General features: G+C 38.5%; 1 protein-coding gene across 11 annotated transcripts in view; it reads left to right on the top strand.

The window, feature by feature from the left end:
* The first annotated feature begins 728 nt into the window (after positions 1 to 728).
* Positions 729 to 21,387, top strand: part of Nhe3 (Na[+]/H[+] hydrogen exchanger 3) — a 43,119-nt gene continuing 22,460 nt past the window's right edge. For 10 of the 11 annotated variants that reach the window (XM_017609588.1, XM_017609637.1, XM_017609633.1 and 7 more), the window contains exons 1-9: positions 729 to 1,562; positions 15,543 to 15,667; positions 15,735 to 15,929; positions 16,003 to 16,292; positions 16,375 to 16,516; positions 16,644 to 16,952; positions 17,046 to 17,157; positions 17,238 to 17,391; positions 17,457 to 17,508. In XM_017609588.1, the coding sequence (XP_017465077.1) occupies positions 1,118 to 1,562; positions 15,543 to 15,667; positions 15,735 to 15,929; positions 16,003 to 16,292; positions 16,375 to 16,516; positions 16,644 to 16,952; positions 17,046 to 17,157; positions 17,238 to 17,391; positions 17,457 to 17,508 (1,824 nt within the window). In that variant the 5' untranslated portion in view covers positions 729 to 1,117. The remainder of the gene's footprint in view (positions 1,563 to 15,542; positions 15,668 to 15,734; positions 15,930 to 16,002; positions 16,293 to 16,374; positions 16,517 to 16,643; positions 16,953 to 17,045; positions 17,158 to 17,237; positions 17,392 to 17,456; positions 17,509 to 21,387) is intronic. The other variant, XM_017609610.1, reaches the window with a different exon arrangement.

Raw genomic sequence — 21,387 nt, 5'->3', positions numbered from 1 at the left:
CAAAACGAAACAATTTTAACCGCACGCAGCATTTGTTTATTTGCATATGTGCATACATATAAATGCATCTACATAGGTATGTATATGTATTTACAAACATTTTTATGCGCTTGCCTTTTAGCGTGTTTAAAATTTTTTCAATGAAGAATTTACTAATTGTTGACGAAAATATGGTTTACAAAATTTTCGCAAATTTATATTAGTTAATTGGAATTTTTATGAAAATAACGTTTTCCCTAAATTTATCCAGACATTTTTTGTAATAATTAATTAATGTTTTCGAATTAATTCAATGAAAGGCGCTTTAAAATAACTATCAAAAGTCATTTTTGTTGATAGATATAAACGTTCACAAAAATAACATTTCACAATTGCTAATTTATTCAAATTCTGTTATTTTGTGCCGCTCTGCGCTCACGCTGTTAAAAAATGGTGAGCTTCTAGAGCTATCGATGTTAAAAATTTAACGTGGTGAACTTCTAGACGATTTCTGATCTATTCCAAAATACCAACGAGTAGCGTGTTGCTGCTTCTCTGTTTTAAACGTTCTCTGCTGCTTCTCTGTTTTAAACGTTCTCTGTCTTATACATTTACGTTCTTTGGTTAATGGAGATTTACAAAAAATCCTTTACAAATGATTCGACGTTTGATGTAAAAACGCCCAGTCTGGCAGCCATGCTCCCAAGCAACTCTGTGTGGAGAGTAATTTGTTTAGAATCAAATTTCAAAGCAAAATTTCAACAAAAACAATTATTGTTGTTTTTTTTCTATGGCTACAAAATAAAAACTTGCGATTGTCAAAGCTCAAATCATTGTCAAAAGTGAAGAAGAGCAGACGAAAAAGGTACACATTTGGAAATGCAGAACGAAGGATTTTATTTCTGAAGTAGTAGATTTGCATAGAACATTCGACTGACTAATCGCATGTGAGTGAAAATAAAATTGTGATAATCGTTGTGAAATGTTGAAAATTTTCATAATAACGTATACAAGAAGAAATTGTGCAGTATAGTTACATAAAATTGTGAAAAGGGGCTAGGTGTGGGAGGCGAACGTCGTAAATTCGCTTTCTCATGTCCAACACCTCTACAACCAGAATAAAAATCGATTACTGAATATGGCAATTTGTCTGACAGTAACTAATCCTTTGGGAAAAACCATGGATAGAGTGTACCAATGCAAGTGGATTGGAGGCACAACAGCACCACATCATAGAAAAAATACACAACGAAATAATTGTCTATGGAGCAGCCCTTCATTGGGCAATGATAGCAGAAAAGACAGCACCATAGTGCGTGGCGGAGGCAATAGCGGGCAGCTTGTTTGTGGCCATGCAACACACATACTATACTCACTGCTGCTACTAGCAGCATTAACGCATACCGCCAATGCAACTGCAACGGATATTGCGCTGGACGCAAAGGCAACACTTACACATAGAATTGATAGTCTTAATTTGTTAGTTTACACCTTTTTGCTGACTTTAACCGTACTGACAATTTGGCTGTTCAAGCATCATCGTGTTTCCTGGTTACATGAAACTGGCCTTGCAGTTATTTATGGTAAGTTTAAATGGTACCATATGCCAATTATTTACTGTAATTGCATGCACACCTTATCAAACAGGGTAATGTCGCACTATAATTGTAAAATAGGAAGCATACAACGCCACTCGAAATAAATCGATTCATTAAGCGCTGCGTTTGTTATAAAATTAGACAGTACACAGTTTACTGTGTGCAATACACCCCCTTCTCATGCTCCGGTCATCCATTATTTGGTACTTAGTCGCGCTGACAATAATAAACGCAAATGCAATCAGCGTTGTACAAACAAGTTTTTTATGATGGTGGTGGTGGTAGGTGTTGCGATAATAAAAGAATAATACACAAAGGAAGTATTAATATAATCATTTCATCGCTGCGTGGCACTGATAACAAATGTTTTAGCTACTTTCATTTTCAAAAATACCTTGCGTTTTCAAACATTTGATACTTGCAAAGTAATAAAATAGCCGGCACTTATGCCCTTCTAGTGAATTTACTTTTTCACAATATTCCATGCAATTTTTTTCGAAAGAAGTGCTTCTGATATCCGGACACATATGGTGGAAATAAAAATAAATAAAACTATTAGTGAAATACAGCTGAGTCCAACAGTTTTCCTTCGTTGTATCTTTAATTTCTAACAATGCCTGTATGTACATATGTAGTAAACTCGTTAATCATAGCACCCGCTATTAACTCCACTTGCATAGAAACTTGGCTTAATAGATAATTAACATGTCAACAATAAATACATACCTACATATACTCGAATGAGTTAACACAATTTAAATTTTGACGTAAACAGTGTTCTATGGCTTATTATTTGCATTTGAATCCATAGACTTGTCTACATTTATGCACATACATTCATATGTACGTAGTATATACATATGTACATATGTTTATGTATGTATGCACTTATATATTTGCAATTTAAATGTATTTTTCTACGAAACATTATTGCAGCTGAACAAATTTCCGATTTACTCAGAATTTAATCAACTACGTTGTTGCTGTTGTTACCAATTAACCTAAGTATATGTAATAGTCACGTCCAGTGGTATTAAAAATTTGCTACTATAGAGTTATAATTCGTTTTATTATTATTTTTCTTTCTTATACATACATGTGGGCGATTCCAGCGAAAAGTCTTCCGCGAAAAAAAAATAAAAGTCCTATATAGGTTGTTGTTGTTGTTGTTGTTGTTGCAGCATACAAGTTCCCCAAAGGGTTTTTGGGGAGTGTTGCTACAGTAACAGTCCTTGGCCAGATATAAATCTGGTCGTTCCGGTTACGTAGACCCGACTGTCGTGGGAACGCTTATTGAGCGTACTTACTTATAGGTTGTTGTTGTAGCGTCTACTAAGCCCCGTTCGGGACGGTTTATCCATCATCGTTGTCGTCTATTTCAGCTAAGGGAAAGCCCAGGAAGTGTGCGACTTCCACAGGGGCTGTCCATAGGGACAGGGGCGTTAGCTGAGTGGGATTCTCAGGGCATGCGAAGAGGTGCCGGGAGTCATGTGGCGACTCTCCACATGCCGGGCATTGGTTGGGCACATCCTCGTTGATTCTGTTCAGGTAGCTGTTGAGCCTGCTGCAATAGCCAGAGCGAAGTTGGGCTATTGTTGTGCGGGTCTCCCGAAGCAGACAAAGTTCTGTCCCGTCCACGTCCGGTGGTTGTGTGCCTAGAACGGCATTCACAGGGCGGGAGTCTACATAACTTGAGACTGATTCCCTGTGAAAGCCGTTGAGGGCCTGTCGGTAGGTTGTCGGGTCCAGAGGTTGTTTAATATACCTCTGGACTTCGTCTGTCAGTTCGAAAATATGCCCTGACGTGCCGTGGCGAGGGCTCCTCCGCGAGCAGTTGCCCGCTGGGATGGCCACGTCTGTAGCTTCCAGCGAGGCGTCATCAGGAGGCATCCTGTCGCGGTACGTAATGCCGTGTTTTGGCAGGTCTGCAGCTTCATCCACTGCGTCCTGCTAGTCCGCGGCGACCATACGGGCGCTGCGTAGTTCAGAACCGGCCGGCCAATTGCCTTGTATTTTGCCAACAACTTATTTATAGGTCGATTTGGCTGCTTTTTATAATATGTATTGGTTATGTAAGCAGAAACATTTTTGCCAAAAATGGCCTCATTAGGTGGCGCCAGGGTTAAGATATTTTGAAAACTCGTATGTTTACTAATATCTTTAAATCGCTTTTACCAACAGTTGTAATTTTTTTAATGCATTAGGGGCCATTTAATTGCTATGCAAACCTAGATAAACTTTTTTAAAATTTTTACTTTTTCATTTTTTTTTACATTGTTCATACCAGGGTTGTTGCGAATATTATTCCAAAATAAAAGTCCTTTCCTGATAATAAACAAATAGCCTGTCCAAATTAAACAAATTTGGTATCATATGAAAGAGGACTGAAATAGCTTTTAAACCGAAATAACGAACGACCTCTATTTATATATTTTTTATAATTTAATACTAAAGAAATGCATATACCTGACACAAGGTTTGTTCTATGGTAATTAATTAACATTTTTTGTTGAAATATTTTTCAATATGTGGCTTTCCTCGTTTAGACATTTCAGTTTTAAAGCTATTTAAGTCCTCTTTCATTTGATACCAGACTTGCTTAATTTGGATAAGTTTATTATCCGAAAAAGACTTATTTCGGAATAATATTCGCAACAACCCTGGTTCATACAAGTGCCACGTAAAGCTAGATTGGAAATACCCATATGTATGTTCATATTGTTATCGTAATTCGGAAAGGCAAATCGTTCCTACGAAAGTCGGGACTACGGAACCGGAACAACCCAAATTTATATCTGGCCAAGGACTGTCACTCTAGCATCACTCTTTAAAAACTCTTAGGGGAATTTATATGCTGCTACAACAACAACAAAGACCCTAACAAATAAATTGTCTACAGTAGAAGCAGAAAACAAAAAGATAATCTAAAAACATAAGTTTGTACATATAGAACTTTTAGAAAAGTGATATATAACCCAGTTGTTTTTGGTACTAACACTTAAAAATTGGCTTTGCCTGGAATCCAAGCGTCCTTCGAAAACTGGCGTTTCTTTCCAGTTTTTATATATGTATGTACATATGTACGTACCGACCGCTGGAAATGGAATGTTCTTTAGCAAGGAGATTGACGTCACGTGGGGAGAGTTGTCCCACTGCTCAAACCGGGGAAACCTGCCAACAAAGGTGATTCGTATCGACCGATAACACTCCTTTCCCCGGTAGCTAAGACACTTGAGGCCTTGCTGCTCCCGTATTTCACGAACCGTAAACGTAAGTGCACAGTACATCTATCGCACTTAACGCCATAAACACTCAGATAACTCGTGGCCTTAACCGTAACCGTCGCTGTGAGAGAACGATTCTAGTAGCGTTGGACTTGTCAAAGGCATTTGACACTGTCAGCCATTCCACGCTACTAGAAGATATAGAGGCTTCCTCTCCCACAGAGGCTCAAACGGTGGTCGACACTCGTCGGTAATGTTTAGAGACAAATCGAGTAAACTCAGGAAAATAAAATAGGGGGTTCCACACGGTGGTGTCCTTTCCCCGCTACTGTTCAACATTTATATTTCAAAGCTCCCTCAACCACCAGAGGGAGTCTCGATTGTCTCTTACGCCGACGATTGCTCGATCTTGGCGACTGGGAATGGAATTGATGACATGTGTTCGAAATTAAACGGGTATCTCTCCGAGCATTCTCGCTTCTTCACTGCAAAGTGTCTAGCCCTCTCCCCTACGAAATCCTCTGCGACCTTGTTCACCACCTGAACGAAGGAGGTCAGGCTACCGCTGGGAATTCACGTCGATGATACACCAATTCCGACGGTGAATAACCCCAAAATACTCGGAGTAACATTCGACAGCCTGCTCCCTTTCTCTGCGCACGCAACCGCTATTGTCCGGGGACTAGTAGGACGCAGTGGATGAAGCTACAGACAGCACAAAACACCGCACTCAGGACAGCGACTAGATGCCTCCTGACGAGGCGAAAATGCTCCCAGTCAAGGAGCATAACATAATGCGCTGCAAGCAGTTTCTGGTTGGGAGCCACAGATGTCAGCATACCGACAGTCCCTGACCGGCATTCACAGGGAGTCAGTCTCGAGTTATGTAGACTCTAAGACCTGTGAATGCCGTTCTAGGCACACAACCACCGGGCATTGACGTGACGGAGCTTCATCTGCCTCGGGAGACAAGAACAACAATAGCCCAACTTCGATCTAGCTACTGCAGCAGGTTGAACTCATACCAGAGCAGACTAAACGCGGATGCGCCAAATGAGTGTCCGGCATGCGGAGAGACCCCTCACGGCTCGAAACATGTCTCGGAAAACCCGACAACCCTAACGGCTTTGTCCCTGTGGACCGACCCAGTGGAGGCTGCATGCTTCTTAGGGCTGCCGTTAGTGGAACTTGACGACAACGTCTGAGATATCAACCGATCTAGGCGGAGTTGCTGTAGCCGCTACAACAACAACAACAACAACGTGAAAATGCTATATCATTGAAATACATATTCGACGAAAGGTCGCGAATCCTGGGGGTCTACTCTGTATTGTGATTCAAAACCCTAGTCATTCGAAATTCGAATACTTCTATCTTTTTTGTCCGATCAGTTCAAATTTATTTTATTTTATGTTTGTAGGCTAGTCTGATCTTTTCAGTTTTCAGGGGTAGTGTTTATTTTATCTGTTACAACAAATATACAAAAATACAAAAAAAAAACACACATTAAGTATCGGGTGAAAAGTGGAATAAAGTAGTTTTATTCGCACCAGAACTGAAAAATTCGAATACTTGTCATTATACATTTTTATTAGTCCGTGTCGCCCTTCGAGGCGCATTGAGTTTCGTATCGTAATACAGAGCAAACCCCCTGCTCTTTTTGATGGCCTCATTTCCCAAAGACGGTTTTTGCTCCAATAATCAGCCATGGCCGTACTGTGGCTATTGTTCATAATGAATGACCCTCGAATGAATGTCATAATTTCATATTCACACGTTATCTTGCGTCTCAACCCTTTTTCTCCAGTTTTGCAAGCATCTGGTTTTTGACTATCTCTTCCTTGCCAACTGCGCAGCCACATAAACAAAATTATTATATCGGGATAATGAATCCCACTCAAAATTCTTATTGGGACAATATGTCCAATTAAAAACAAAAACTTACTAAAGCCTTATATTCGGGCAACACTCCCCAGAAACTCTTTGGGGAATTTGTATGCTGTTAAAACAACAACAGGGGCCAGAAATCCACGTGAATTCCGGCCATGGTGATCAAATGGGGAGCCGATTCTTGAAGATAATCTATTTAGTTATTAACAACGAATACTCTATTCTCCAAAGATATTAAAAGATTTTACTCACGTTTATTTAAGTAAGAAATGTTGTAATGCTGGAATTCCACTAGGCATTAAATGGCCAAAATTACAAATGATAAAGATGGGCATTAAAAAATATTCGTGTCATTACGTTAAAAAATTATCATTAAGTTCATTTCCACTTGGCATTTTTTTAAATCACATATAGAATGCCGACCACTGATATAAAGTAAAGTTTAAACTTAAATCACGTACTGCATTCGTATTTAACAGCTAGCTTACATTTGGTTGGATCATCTGAGTTTAAATCAGCTAGCTTCACCGTCATTCCCACGACAGCCGGTTAAAGGTACCAGAATAACTCAAGTTCTACCTAACCAAAGGCTTTTGTTTCGGCGAACTAACCCTGTTTAGGTCGGCGAAATGCCTCAAACGCTGTTAGTCTGCTTTGCATTCTTCTGATCAAGGCTGGTATCGAGTCAAACACTGGGCAAGAAAGTTACACCTGCTGCGTATGGTAGAGACGATTACACCCAAGCCTCACATCAGTCGGGTGTAATTCCTGCAACGGGTAGAGTCCCCACCGTACATGCTCAGATTTCGGAACTCATGGCCAGTGGACCATGTGTTTCGTGGCACCATGCTGCATAAACAGAACCGCAACACAACACAAACGCGACCACCCCCATAGACAGAAACATCACAGACACAACCGCACCACAACATACACGCTGCCGCTAACAACTCCTAGTTCCTCCTACAATATGCTCGGTTTGTCTGTCCAGAATATAGAGTAACGTGAGATCGGTCAAGTGCAATACCTGTCTTGGCTGGTGGCGCTTTAGGGCACCACGCGAGATTGGACGAGCAACTACGTGGGTTATTATTGTGCTGGTCAATCCCAAACACCCACCCACTGTCACGTCACCCACTACCACCACAAGTCAGCACCCCACAGCTGCACACACAACAAATGGGCGGCAGGCAACAACAACACCACAACTCGCTCATACCCCACACTAAAATGAGTCTCCCAAGGCACACGAAGGTACTACGCTTTAACTGTAGCGTTTTTCAGAAAAAGATGTGAGGAGATAACGGTCTTCATGGGTCGACATGGTATATTGATAGCTGCGCTCCAATAGACGACGCTGCACAGCAATTCAACCCTATTGAATTGCGCCGGATTCGAGGTGCTACGTCGAGATCGCAAGCGAGATAATGGTGGTGGCTTAGCGTTCATCACGCACCACACCGTGCAGTATCGTCTTATCGACAGCAGGAATACCATCCTAGAATGTCAGAGAATTGCTATCCGGTCAGGCGATGTCGAGCCCGAAATATTTAACGTTGTGCCCAGCAGGATATCACATTGAAATCGGTACTCTCCTCAGAGGTGGAAACTGTATGGTAGTGGGTGACTTTAATGGGCACCACGATCTTTGGCATTCAATCAAATGATCGTAGGGGAGCACACTTGGCTGAGCAGATAGACGATTCGACATTCTGCACAATAAACTACGACGCGCCCACTAGGATTATGGGCAACAGCTGCACCTCGGCAGACATAACAATCGTCAGTGCTGGTCTGATAAACAGCATATCATGGCAGCTTATGCTGGCGTTAGCATCGGACCATCTGTCCATAATCATCTCGATCGATAAATGTGCTTACTTAGCTTCCGCGGAACACCAAACCTATGTCAGCTTTAGAAAAGTTGATTGGATCGGTTTCGTGACTGTTATTGAAAATCGCCTTCTCTGCCCTTCCCACACCAGCCGACGTTTAATTTTTAATTTATTAATTTCAGTCTACAGAATTAGCTTCTTACAGACTAGTGAAGACTCTAGTTGAATATTGTAAACAAATTAATCTTAAATCTATCAATACTTAAGTTAAAGTCGATAACACTAGAATATGTATTGCACAATTCAATGCATCTAGCAATTGGCTCATTTTTGGCATAATTCGTGGTATGCAGTGCGCCAACCAATAGCCTATTGTTTCTTAAATTACGCAGAGGTTTATATATAGTATGAGCAAATTTGTTAAATAAGCGCAATTTATGTGCCCATTGATTAGTTTATAAATAAATACAATGGAGAAGTAATCTCTTCTTTCCTTCAAAGACTGGAGACCCAGCAATTTCCGCCTGCCAATATAGGGAGGACCATAACCTTGCCAGGGCAACTTGCAAATAGCGAATTTGGTGAAAATCTTTTGAACTCTTTCAATTTTGATCGAGTGCACTTCATAATATGGATCGTAAGCTCCACAGGGTTTTCACTGCAGCTGCAGAATGCTTCATCCACGCTGGCTGCATATCGGACACCACTCCGAATTTTCCAGCCGAAGAGCGTGACAGCCTTCGGAAAATTGTGAACGAACATAAGCGGAAGAAGTGGGAAGAGCATCTGAAGACTTCCAATGAGTAAGCTTTGGTCAACCGTGAAGTCACTGTCCAACCCGACAAAGCGCGACAACAAACTGGAAATCTCTTCCGATGACCGCGCTTTGTCGGACCTGGAGTGATGTATGTACGAGCTGTTTTAGCGAGAGTTCATGCTGCATCCTCCGGTGGACAAAGCCCAACGTCGAGTGACCACAAACTTTCAACACCCAGTTCGCTTCTTGCTTTCTCTAGCGGTGAGGTTCAGGTGGCCATTGGGAAGGCGAAAGCCTCCAAAGCCATAGGGCCCGGCGGAATATACATGCTGATGCTGAAGAAATTGGGTTCTGTAGGAGCGAATTACCCCACCAAGGTCCTCAACCTGTCCATGGCCACTCTCACCATTCCGAACGTCTGGAAAATGGGGAGAGTGGTCCCACTGCTCAACCCGGGGAAACCAGCCAACAAAGGATAGTCTTATCGTCCTATAACACTCCTTTCCCCAGTAGCGAAGACACTTGAGACCTTTCTACTTCCGCAATATATGAACCACTTGACCCCAGCGAGACATCAACATGGATTCCGTTAAGTGCACAACACAACAACAGGAATTCATAAACAGTCAGACAAATTGTGGCCTGAACCGAAATCGCATAGGGACTCAAACGGTGGTCAGGGAACTATCTGAGTGGTCGCCAGTAGTCAGTATTTTTCAGAGACAAAACCAGCAAAGCGATTAAAGTTAAACAGGTGGTTCCACAGGGTGCTGTCCTATCACCGCCGCTGTTTAATTATTACATATCAAAGCTCACTCTACCACCAGACGGAGCCTTAATTGGCTCCTATGCTTACGACTCTCCGAACTTTCTCGCTTCTTCACTGCAATGAGTCTGACCCTCTCCCCTACCAAGTCCTCGGGAACCCTTTTTACCTGGGCGAAGGAGGCAGGACTACAGCTGGGAATTCACGTCGATGGCAAACCAATCTGACCGTGAATACCCCTAAAATCCTCCGAGTTTGCTTCGATAGTCAGCTCTCCTTCTCGGCGCACACAACCGCAATTGTCAACAGAGTTCAGAGCCGCAACAAGGTCCTCAAGTCGCTAGTTGGCAGCACCTGGGGCAAAGACGAAGAAGCGTTGCTGGCAACATACAAGGCAATAGGCCGGTCGGTTCTAAACTACGCAGCGTCCGTACGATCGCCGGCGACCAGCAGGACGCAGTGGATGAACCCAGCCCAGCCAAAATACGACACTCTTGACATCCACCGGGTGCCTTCTGATGTGGCCACAGCGCCATCTACAAAACGAGGCTCAGATGCTCCGTGTGAAGGAACACAACACATTGCTCTGTAAGCAGTTCCTAGCAGGGTGTCACAAACGCCTGCTTGCAGCAGAGCCCTCGCCAATGCACGTCAGGAGGCATCTATACAAACTGAAGGACGAAGTGCAGAAGTTCATGCAACAACCTCTGGAGCCGACAGCATACCGACAGGCTATAAACGGCATTCGAAGACAGTCGGTCTCGACTTACCCCGAATCCGTACCTGTGAATGCCGTTTTGGAAACACAACCACCTGACGTGGGCGAGACAGAGCTTCGTCTGCCTCGGGAAACTCGCATCAAAATAGCTCAACTTCGCTCTGACTACTGTAGCAAGCTAAAGCGGGGAGACACCCCACGACTCGAGACATATCTAAAGCCCACTCAGCTAACATCTATGTCCTTATGGGCAATCCCAATCGAAGTTACACGCTTCATGGGTCTCCCGTTAGTTGAGAGCTTGACGACAACAATTGAGGGACAAGACGATCTAGGCAGGGACGCTGCAACAACAATCGACTTTAATTCTCATATAAAAATTTAAGATTACCGTTGATTTCTTCATGATGCAATGATCGGATCTAAACGACATTGGTATGGGACCACCTCTGAGGTGCCGCCTTTAAAAATAGCACTGTCGAAACCTTAGAAAAATTGCCTTTCCCCTCTCTCACCCCTAGGGACCCATTCAAAAATGGAGTGAAATTAGAGTTTTGACAGAGAAAATGAAAACTCTGGTTACGAAATCCAACTCCAGATACGCTGACCACAGTTTTTTTGGGCAGAACATCTTTCCGCTTTGGTATTAAAAGAATTATAGAAATCGGTTAACGTGGTTCAAAGTTATGCTGTTACAGCATAAAAAAAAAAATCCGACGAATTCATAACCTCCTCTTTTTTTAGAGTCGGTTAAAAATTCCAATATTAAAAACAGTTTTTCTCTCGGCTACGAAACGCTTCTGAGAAAGCTTGCTGTATGAACACTCTGTTACCAGGGCTACAGCAGCCCTGTGCCAAATGCAATACCACGTATAAGATAGTCCGAAAATTTCGCAAAAGAGCGAAGAAACTTATTTTCTTCAAAAGGTTTGAATGGTTTGCTAACTAATCTTACTAAATTTGAGCTTCTACTATAATTATTTACTACTAAATTTGAGAGGTAGGGAAGCATTAAGACCAAAATGAATCTTTTTCCACGACACCTCATACCTTGTATTGCATTTGGCGGATGCCAAGTATTGCGAGCCAAGCGACGATATGTACATACTAAAATATTCAGAAGGCTAAGTGGTTAATAAAACTCGTCCGGCGTTCTCGCTATCAAATACACAGATTACAAAAAGTTTCTGCATATTGCTCCAGACCTGTATATCCCTATTGTATTCGACGCGCTGAACCCGAATCCGAGGTCCGTGAACCTCCTTCGAGGTCATTCGGTGTTCTCACGACAGTCGGGTCTACGTAACCGGACCCAGATTTGTATCTGGGCAAGGACTGCCACTCCGGCAACACTCCCCAAAAACTATTTGTTGAATTTTTATGCTGTTACAACAACAACAACAACAATTCGTATTCGCATTCGTATTCAGGGCGTTGAATAACAGCGGGATATAAAGATTTGGTTCAATATGCTGTTCAATAAGAGTGAAAAATTTCGCTAAACGATAACAGTAATACGATTTTATGAAAACCAAAAAAAAAATAAATTCATTCAATTTTCGTTAAGTTGAAAATAAATTGAGTTCGAATTTAACTTTATGTACAAATTATACTCTTAAAGCCACATATTCGGACAAAAGTTTACGATTTTGACGAAATTTTTATGGTAGGTAGTACGTATGGACACCTATGAATCCTGTAAATTTTAAGAAAATAAAAGTTAGCCCCTTTTTGAGGAAAATATTTTTTTTTTGTGGTTTCATTGTTTATCAAAATGTTTCACTTTTATTGATCAATATAAAAGAAAATTTAAAAAATGACGACAAATAACCTTATGAGCAACTAAATAGCTTAAAAATTACGAATACTACAAGGTTTACAAAAAACTTCCGCAAAAAATTATTATTTGTTGACAAAATCTTAAAAAATGCAAAAGTAACGCTATGAAAGTTTAAAAAAATACGTGATCATTTATTTTTCAAGCAGAAAAACGTTTGTAATAGTAATTTATTGTAAATTTCAAAATGGCACATTATGACTATGCCGTTGTTGCGCTTCAATGCAAGTGATTTATTTTGCTTTGGAAAATGGACGTTCATGTTTGTGGCTAATTTAAATTATTATCACCAAGTTAGTCACTAACTTTGGTACATACGCATGTAAATAAACACATACAGATGTACATATATATAAAATAACTATACATATCAAATGTACATACATACAACATACAAATGTTTGCATGAATGTTTTGCATATTTTAAGTATAATCGCTTGTGGGTTTTATACATTGCGTACATGTGCACTAGCGTGCATACTTATTGGTTTACATGTACATGTTACAAAAAACAGCAGATGCCGTTAATTACGTATATGAATGATAAGGAATTTTTTTCAATTTTTTTTTACAATTATATGTATATGTGGGCCGAAATCCGCTGTTTTTAGAATTCTGATTGGTAATAGCAATAAATATAGTTAAAAAAAAAACTAAAAAACACGCTTTTAAAGCATATCAAACTAAAAAGTAAAAAATAATTCTTAATATAAGTTGAAAATAATAATGAACAAAAAATACTAGTATTATTGTGAAAAAGCGTGGGGCGCTCTTTGCCATATTTTTCGTCTATTGCGCAACCCAAACTTTTTCACAATAATACTAGTATTTTTATACCCGAGCGCACTTGTGCACAAGGGTATTATAACTTTGTTTGTTCATTATTATTTTCAACTTATATAAGAATTATTTTTTACTTTTTAGTTTGATATGCTTTAAAAGCGTGTTTTTTAGTTTTTTAAACTATATTTATTTTTTAATTTTTTGTTTGATATGCTTTAAAAGCGTGTTTTTTTAGTTTTTTTAAACTATATTTATTTTGCTAGAGCATTGACTTCAGCCAACTCTAAAGTACATACATACATATGTACCACCTGTCTAGAATGTGGTAACCGGGTAGTACTCGGAGACTTCAATGTACAGCACGAACCCTGGCTTTCTAATCTGGGCAGCCACAAACTGAGCATCAGACACCCTGCACATACCACTCAGCATAGGTTAGGATCCGTTATCGGATCATTACATTATTATTATCATTATTACAGCTCATCGTTCCATCGTCGTCTGTATTCGCAATCGGCAACGCAAAAAGGCCCGTAAATGTTTCGCCAGAAACTTTCTCCCGAAAGCTAAGCCGCCGCATCAGATGTATTCATTGTCCATCTCTTTTTAACTTCCTAGCACATAATCATATAAGTTGTTTATACCTAGGCAAAAACCGCATTAACAAAATACCGATTTGGTTCAACGCATATTTCTTTCAAACGTTTATTCCTCAGTCTTTGTAGCGCACTCGATGAAACCGTATTCAAAAAAAAAAAAATCTTTTGGTTTATGAGCATATAACAGTAATAAAAGAACACAGGCAATGCGTTTTCAATTACTCTGTACAGATTTTAGAATCAGTATTGAATATTAATTACGTCTCCCTCGTATAGTTGTTCGACGAAAACGTAGAGCAAACCACCCAGCCGCACCGCTGAGAGAATACTTTCCACGTTCTCTTCTTTATATATATTATATACCATACCTAGATTCCATACCTAGATTCCTTGATAACATCATTGAGAATAAGATTCAAAGAAGCAAACTAGCCAGCGTTTAATTTATCGCTATTATTGAGCTCTGAACACATCGAAAACGACATCACCGCACGACACGACATCAAGGTTTTATCTACATAATCTAAACGCCTTGTCGATGGCGACATGAATTTTTTTATCGCGGCAGCGACATCAAGAATTTGTATGAGTTTGGCATAAAAAAAGAGGAAGAACCTTATCTGTCGCTGGAAAAGTAGAAATAGATCTAATCTGGCCACAACCACAGTCGTAGCGTAGCTCTGTCGCCGCCAAAATAATTATCTACATACGAGTACGTTTTAAAATAATTTAAAAGCTGTGGTCCGTAGCCCGTCGTTTCCAATGTATTTTGAATACGCGGTTGGCGAGCTTTTACAGACAAAACGGGTTGCAAGCGGAAGTATAGCAATGGCGTCCATTGTGACAAGAAAAACAGAACACAGATGTATGTAAACTTGATAGACTTGTATATAAACAAAAAAAAACAGAAAAATCAATAAAATTAAAATTCAATTAAAAGCATTTTCTCCACCTACATAAACTGCTGTAAACCCCTCCGTTATTGTAGCGTATACTCGACTGTACTGGGAAGAGTAACTCCCGAAGGAGACCCGGTGGTAAGGAGATTTCCTACGAATATAGCTGGTTGTCCGCTGCATCATCACAAGGGGCCTGAATATGAACCTAGGCTCTTTCACTTATCCAAACAGAAAAATATTAAAACTTCGCTTTCCCGAAATCTGAATACCTAAAACACACTTTCCCTGAATAAGTACATCCTTGAAGATTTATATATTCATCATATCGATGAAAAAGTCGATGCATTCGGGCCATCGAGACCATTTATAAACTTGCGAGGAACTTTCAAAAACAACTTAAAACCCTTTTTGCAATCTTGGAACATTTTCAATGTATTTTCGTTTGAGATAGGGCATTTGAACAGAATTCTGAGATAGGGCGTTCTACAACCAAATTCTGAAATAGGGCGTTCTTCAATCAAATTCTGAAGTAGGGCTTTCTTGAAAAGTTTTCTGAGGTAGGGCGTTTTCGAACTGGCTGCCGAGATAGGTCGATCTTCCACACAGCCATCGATATATAGTACGCATAAAACTAAATGCTCTTCTTTCTCATTGTAGGACTGATTGTTGGCGCGGTTATACGCTATGCCGGCACTTCAACACCGCTTGTGCACTTGGAAGTTGAACCAACTGGTGATCCAAAGTTTAATCAAACCTTGCCACCCGATACATTATGGATGAAGGTATGCAAACTGTTATATAGAAACAAGTAACGAATTATTTTCATCTTTACACATTTTTGCATTCTAGTTTCCTGGTAAATTGACACCAAATACCACCGACAATGAGCCAATACAGAACAAAACATATGCATATGTTTTTCGTGGTCAAGTCTACGCTGTTGATGAGAATGAAATCGATTTGAAAGCCACTTTTGACCCAGAAATTTTCTTCAACATAATACTACCGCCAATAATATTTCATGCAGGCTATAGTCTTAAAAAGGTGCGTTAAACTAAAGATGGAATGATTTTTTTTTTGCAAACATTAAAAAGATTATTTTTTCTTGCCATTTTAGAAATACTTTTTCCGCAATTTAGGCGCTATTTTGATGTTCGCCATTTTGGGCACAACATTGTCATCGTTCCTAATCGGCGCTATTATGTACGGCTGTGTGAAACTAATGCCAGAATATTTGAGTAGTAGTTTCACATTCCTGGACACGCTGTATTTTGGAGCGTTGATATCGCCAACAGATCCACTTACAATATTAGCTATATTCCACGATTTGCATGTGGACGTAAATTTATATGCGCTGGTGTTTGGTGAATCTGTACTTAATGATGCAGTGGCCATTGTGCTCAGCGGGTAATTAACCTATAATTAAATATGATAAATTTTCATTGGTAATCAAATCTATTTAATAAATATTTTACATATTTTTTTATAGCGCTATACAAAACTATGGCGAACATTACTCTAGCACAGGTGGTTTCGAAACAAATGCCTTCTTCAAAGCGCTTAGCGATTTCTTCTGCATATTCATGTTGTCGCTGTTGATTGGCGCCACAATGGGCTGTTTTACGGCATTGATATCCTTTTTTAAATAAAAATACTAGAGTTATTTCTTAGTTTATTTTTTTTTATATTTTTTTTACTTTTATTTTTTACTTTAATATATAAACCTACACAGACATAATTCCTTAACTGCCAGTGCACTTGACCAAGTTTACCCGGGTACGTGAATTCCCGCTACTGGAATCAGCTCTTTTCGTTCTCATGTCGTATAGTACTTTCCTGATTGCGGAAGCTTCTGAACTAACTGGCGTTGTGGCTGTGCTATTTTGCGGTATTTGTCAAGCGCATTATACATACAACAATCTGTCGGAGGATTCACGCACGCGCACAAAGGAAATATTTGAATTACTCAATTTCTTGGCAGAGAATTTCATATTTTCATACATTGGCGTTTCGATGTTTACCTTTCCCAAACATCATTTTGATGCTGTTTTCATAATAACCGGTTTTGTAAGTGGCACAAATACTTAAAAGTTTAAAAAAAAAAACATAACCTAATTACTTTGAACTTTAAAATTCTCAAAATTCTCTGCAACTTTGTAGGTCACCGCTGCCATTGGACGCGCAGTAAATATTTATCCGCTTTCATGGCTATTAAATTTGAATCGTAAACCGAAAATTTCTTCAAATTTTCAACACATGCTGTTCTTTGCAGGTATGAATGACACACATTGATCTAAACATTGGAATATGTATAAGTATGTTTTTGAACATTATATGCTCTTTCTTATACAGGTATGCGCGGCGCTATGTCCTTTGCTTTGGCCATACGTAATACACTTTCTGAGGCGCGTCAAACGATGTTGACTACAACCTCGTTAATTGTGATCTTTACAGTCGTCATACAGGGCGGCGCATCCAATTTTTTGCTAAATTGGCTTAAAATACCGTGAGTTTAAACTATTTAAATACGAAATGTGTGCTCAAATGAAAATCGTTTTCTTTTTTTTTTAGCGTTGGTGTCGATGAAGAGACTGAACAACTAAATAATTATCGAGTACGAAGTGTGAGTATTGCGTTTTATATTTTTATCCTATTTTGTAATTCAATAATTGGCTTGGGGTTTCATTTTATTTTTGATTTGTCTAGCATAAATGATTGTATGTAAATGAATTGCAGCTGTTTGCTTTAATGCGCCTGTGAATTTGTAATTTTTATTAAATAATTTATTATTTGAAATTATTGCTAATGTTGCAGGCGATAAGAGTTTACACTTAAAATCAAATCAAACATGAATTGAAGATACATAAATTATGTATATGGGCCGCAGTTTGTACATACTTGCTGAAGATTCATAAATAAGCATGTGGTGCCAAAAAATCGTATGGTAAAATGTTTAAAATCAAGCAACGTATTTTTTTCACCTTGAATTTTTAGCATGCAAATTAAACGAATTTAACTTATCAAAAAATTGCAAAATACAACTATAGGCAGAGAGAAAGTTTAATATAAAAGCATGGAGTGTAAGTTATAAATCATTTAGGCTATAAAATGTCAAATTAGTTCCTCTGAATCCTCAAATCACCTGAGCTCGACGGCATTCTACCAGTCGAACTGAACACCATTATGTCAACGTTAAGAGAAATTATTAGATCGGTTTTTAGACTCAACTAGTGAAATGGGCGCAGGTTAATGTTAAAAGGTGTAAAAGCATCTGAAATAAAATAATCGGTCAACCCGGACTTTTACTTTTTCATACCATTAATAACTGTTAAACTTGGCCAAATATTTTTTAAATCCGAAATAAAAATTCTTTCCTAATAATAAACCAACCGCTTATCTAAATCAAACAAAAGAAAGAGGACTGAAATAGCTTTCAAACAGAAATATCTAAATGAAGGTTTATATATATTTTTTATTTCTATATATAATACGCGAAGCAATTTTTTGTCCAGGTCATCAGATCTGCACCGTTCGTTCGATTTTCAAAAATAAAGTGTCAAATTAAAGGGATTGGCTTGTTGATGTACACAATAAGGTTTTATTCCAAAATAAAAATTATTCAAATTATTTAAAAAGTTAAACGAGTGGTTTCAATACGGGTATCCACTAAAATTGTTTAAAAATGCTAGGGTTGCCACCTGTTGAAAAAACTCGAATTCAGTTTGAACTAAGGCAATTAAAATATTTACGGTGACAGACGTGAGAACGTAGTAATTGAAAATATTTTGAAGAGCGTCGCAACCTTTTTAAAAGACGAATTTTGTTAACTTATACGCAAATTATATGTAATATTAAAATATGTATAACAAACCAAACGAGACATTTTCAAGGAATCTTTGGTTTGAACTTGGGAATCTTTGAAGAAAATTTTATTCACAATATTTAATTAGTTAAATGAATTATTAAAAGATTGGTATGTATTTAGGAGAGTTGCCGCGTGTTTAGAGAGTCAAATTCAATTTATTTCATCAGTAAAAAAATATTTAAAAAAATTTTAGTTTGAAAATACCTTTAAAGAGGGTTACCACCTGATTGAAAGTCGAATTTATTTGTCTTATACACAAGTTATATGAAATAATAAAATATGGTTTTCAAACCACAAAGTGTTAATACATATATATTTTGTTCACTTTGAACATTTGGAATATTTTTGATTACTTCAATTCAAATTATTTAATAAGTGAAATTAATAATTAGGAGATGGGTGTTAATAGAATTGAGTTTAAAACGGATTAATTTCTGAACTGTATAGAGGAGAGTTGCCACGTGTTTAAAAAATCAAATGCAACTTAATTTATCAGTTAATTGTAATATGTGTCCAAATGTCAAACGAAAGAGATTTCAAAACAATAAAGTTTGAAATTACTACCTATTTTAAAGTCGAATTTGTTTAACTTATACACAAGTTACATGTAATATTAAAATATGAGTGTCCAATAGCGTGGGCCGAAAATCCGCTTTTTTAGAATTTTGATTGGTTATGGCAAAAATATGGTTCATTATGCTCTAAAAAAAAGCTGTGTGAAATGTGAAATTTTTTGGTCAATATCCTAGGCTCGCCCAAGTCCATCAAAGTTCAATATGCTCAAAAAATGAAAATTAATAAATAAATAAATTAATTAATGTTTTGCTATTCGGCTATTTTATTATTTGCTATTTCAGTCCTTTCTCATTTGATACAAAACTTGTTTAATTTGGATAAGCGGTTTGTTTATTATAACGAAAGGCCTTTTATTTCGGAGATATTTGACCAAGTTTAACAGTTATTACTGGTCTAAAAAAAAATAAAAGTCCGGATTTTTCAGTTATTATTGGACTTTTTCCCAAAAAGTTCAAAAAATAAAGAGAATCCAGGATTCTTTATCAGGAGGTCCTGGGATTGAAAGAACATTCATATCTTTACTCTACGATAATATTTTGTAACTGACTTTTATAGGTGACAGGTAACAAGATCAACGGAAATAAGGTCAATTGACTTTATTTCGCACCTTTTCAAAAGCGAAATAAAGTCAACAAAAATTTGGAAATAAAGTCATTGACGCTATTTCCTCATTCAAATGGAAGTAGCGTCAACAATACTTAAAGTATGTCGATTCATAGAAAAAAATGTTGTTCTTGCAATAAACATTGCCACGTAAGTGTTGTTTTTTAATAGATGAAAAAGGTTATTGCCATATCCTCAGTGTGGTGCTGATAATCCACACACAATCATAAACTACCACCAATTGATTTTATTAACAAGTTTAAAATTACGAATATACTAAAAACACGATGCAAAAAACCAAACGCAAAACGCAGCTGGAATATTAAAAGAGCAATAATGTCAATGGATTTTATTTCGCTTTTGAAAAGGTAATAATGTCAATTGACTTTATTTCGCACCAGGATGGGAAATCAAGTCAATTGACCTTATTTCCGTTGATCTTATTACCTGTCACCCTTTTATAACATCTAAAAAAAAAATAACTGCTATTTTCGGTCCCTGATCATTCGTACTTAAGTCATCGTAGCGCATATTGGACACTTGCTTTAAGGAAATGGAACATTCCCCAAAAAGGTTTGTGATATGCTGATAAAGGGACAGCTCCTGGCTAGAAATATGTAGATCTGGGTTGCTCCTCGAGTGTCGAAGGAAAAGAGCGTTCGAAATTTAGCCGCCTTCCTAGATATAAGACTCTCAACCGCGTTATATAACTAAGACTTGGTAATATCCTGAATGCGTTTGTGAATAGCCTTCTCAAAGAGCGAGTAATAAATGCAGAATTAAAGTGGCATACATTTTTTCGTCGCCTCTCAACGCCAGATGAAGAGTTCCAAAAAATTTAAAAAAAAAGACTGTGTACTCCTGCATGTGAGCGATTGGCAAAAAGTTTTAGTCTGGAACACGAGATCGTTGCAGGTATCTACAATCGACTACCCACTTCCAAACCGCACTTCTTCGTATTTGGCACTACAACCGTTTGCCGTTTTGGGCCGAGTCCAAAAAACTTCGCCAGTTGCTTATCTCTTTTGCGGATTTGTCAAGATATCCCTATTTTCGCTGACCATACTGCCGACTTCAAAAGTAGTTGCTACTTGTCACCATTCCCTCAGCGAGATGACTGAGATATTTCTCATTTGTCTCCCGCATTTTTAATAAAAACTTCATGAGAATTGCAAATAAGTATAAGAAGTAGCATATAACCAACTTTTCAATTTGTCAGAGCTCTTTGGCTAACCATGAATGCTCACGTGCACAAACTCCCACATTCGCTGCAAAAGATTGTAGGTTTTTACACCTGCGGTAGCCACTGAGATATCCATAGCCGACCGCTTTTGCCTAGCTTGTCGACAATTTCGTGGCTTTTCAGCTAAAGTCGTAACTCTTTCTGCATTGTAGTACTTATGGAGCTAATTGCCTCAATCGCTGGCTACCCGTCAACATGTCAATGCTAGCTCCGAC

This window comes from Rhagoletis zephyria, unplaced genomic scaffold (assembly GCF_001687245.7).
Source record: "Rhagoletis zephyria isolate East Lansing unplaced genomic scaffold, Rhagoletis_zephyria_1.1 Rzeph_scaffold_00009, whole genome shotgun sequence".
Lineage (NCBI taxonomy): Eukaryota > Metazoa > Arthropoda > Insecta > Diptera > Tephritidae > Rhagoletis > Rhagoletis zephyria.
The sequence above is the reverse complement of the archived record's forward strand: the minus strand, read 5'-3'. Positions and strand labels throughout refer to the sequence as shown.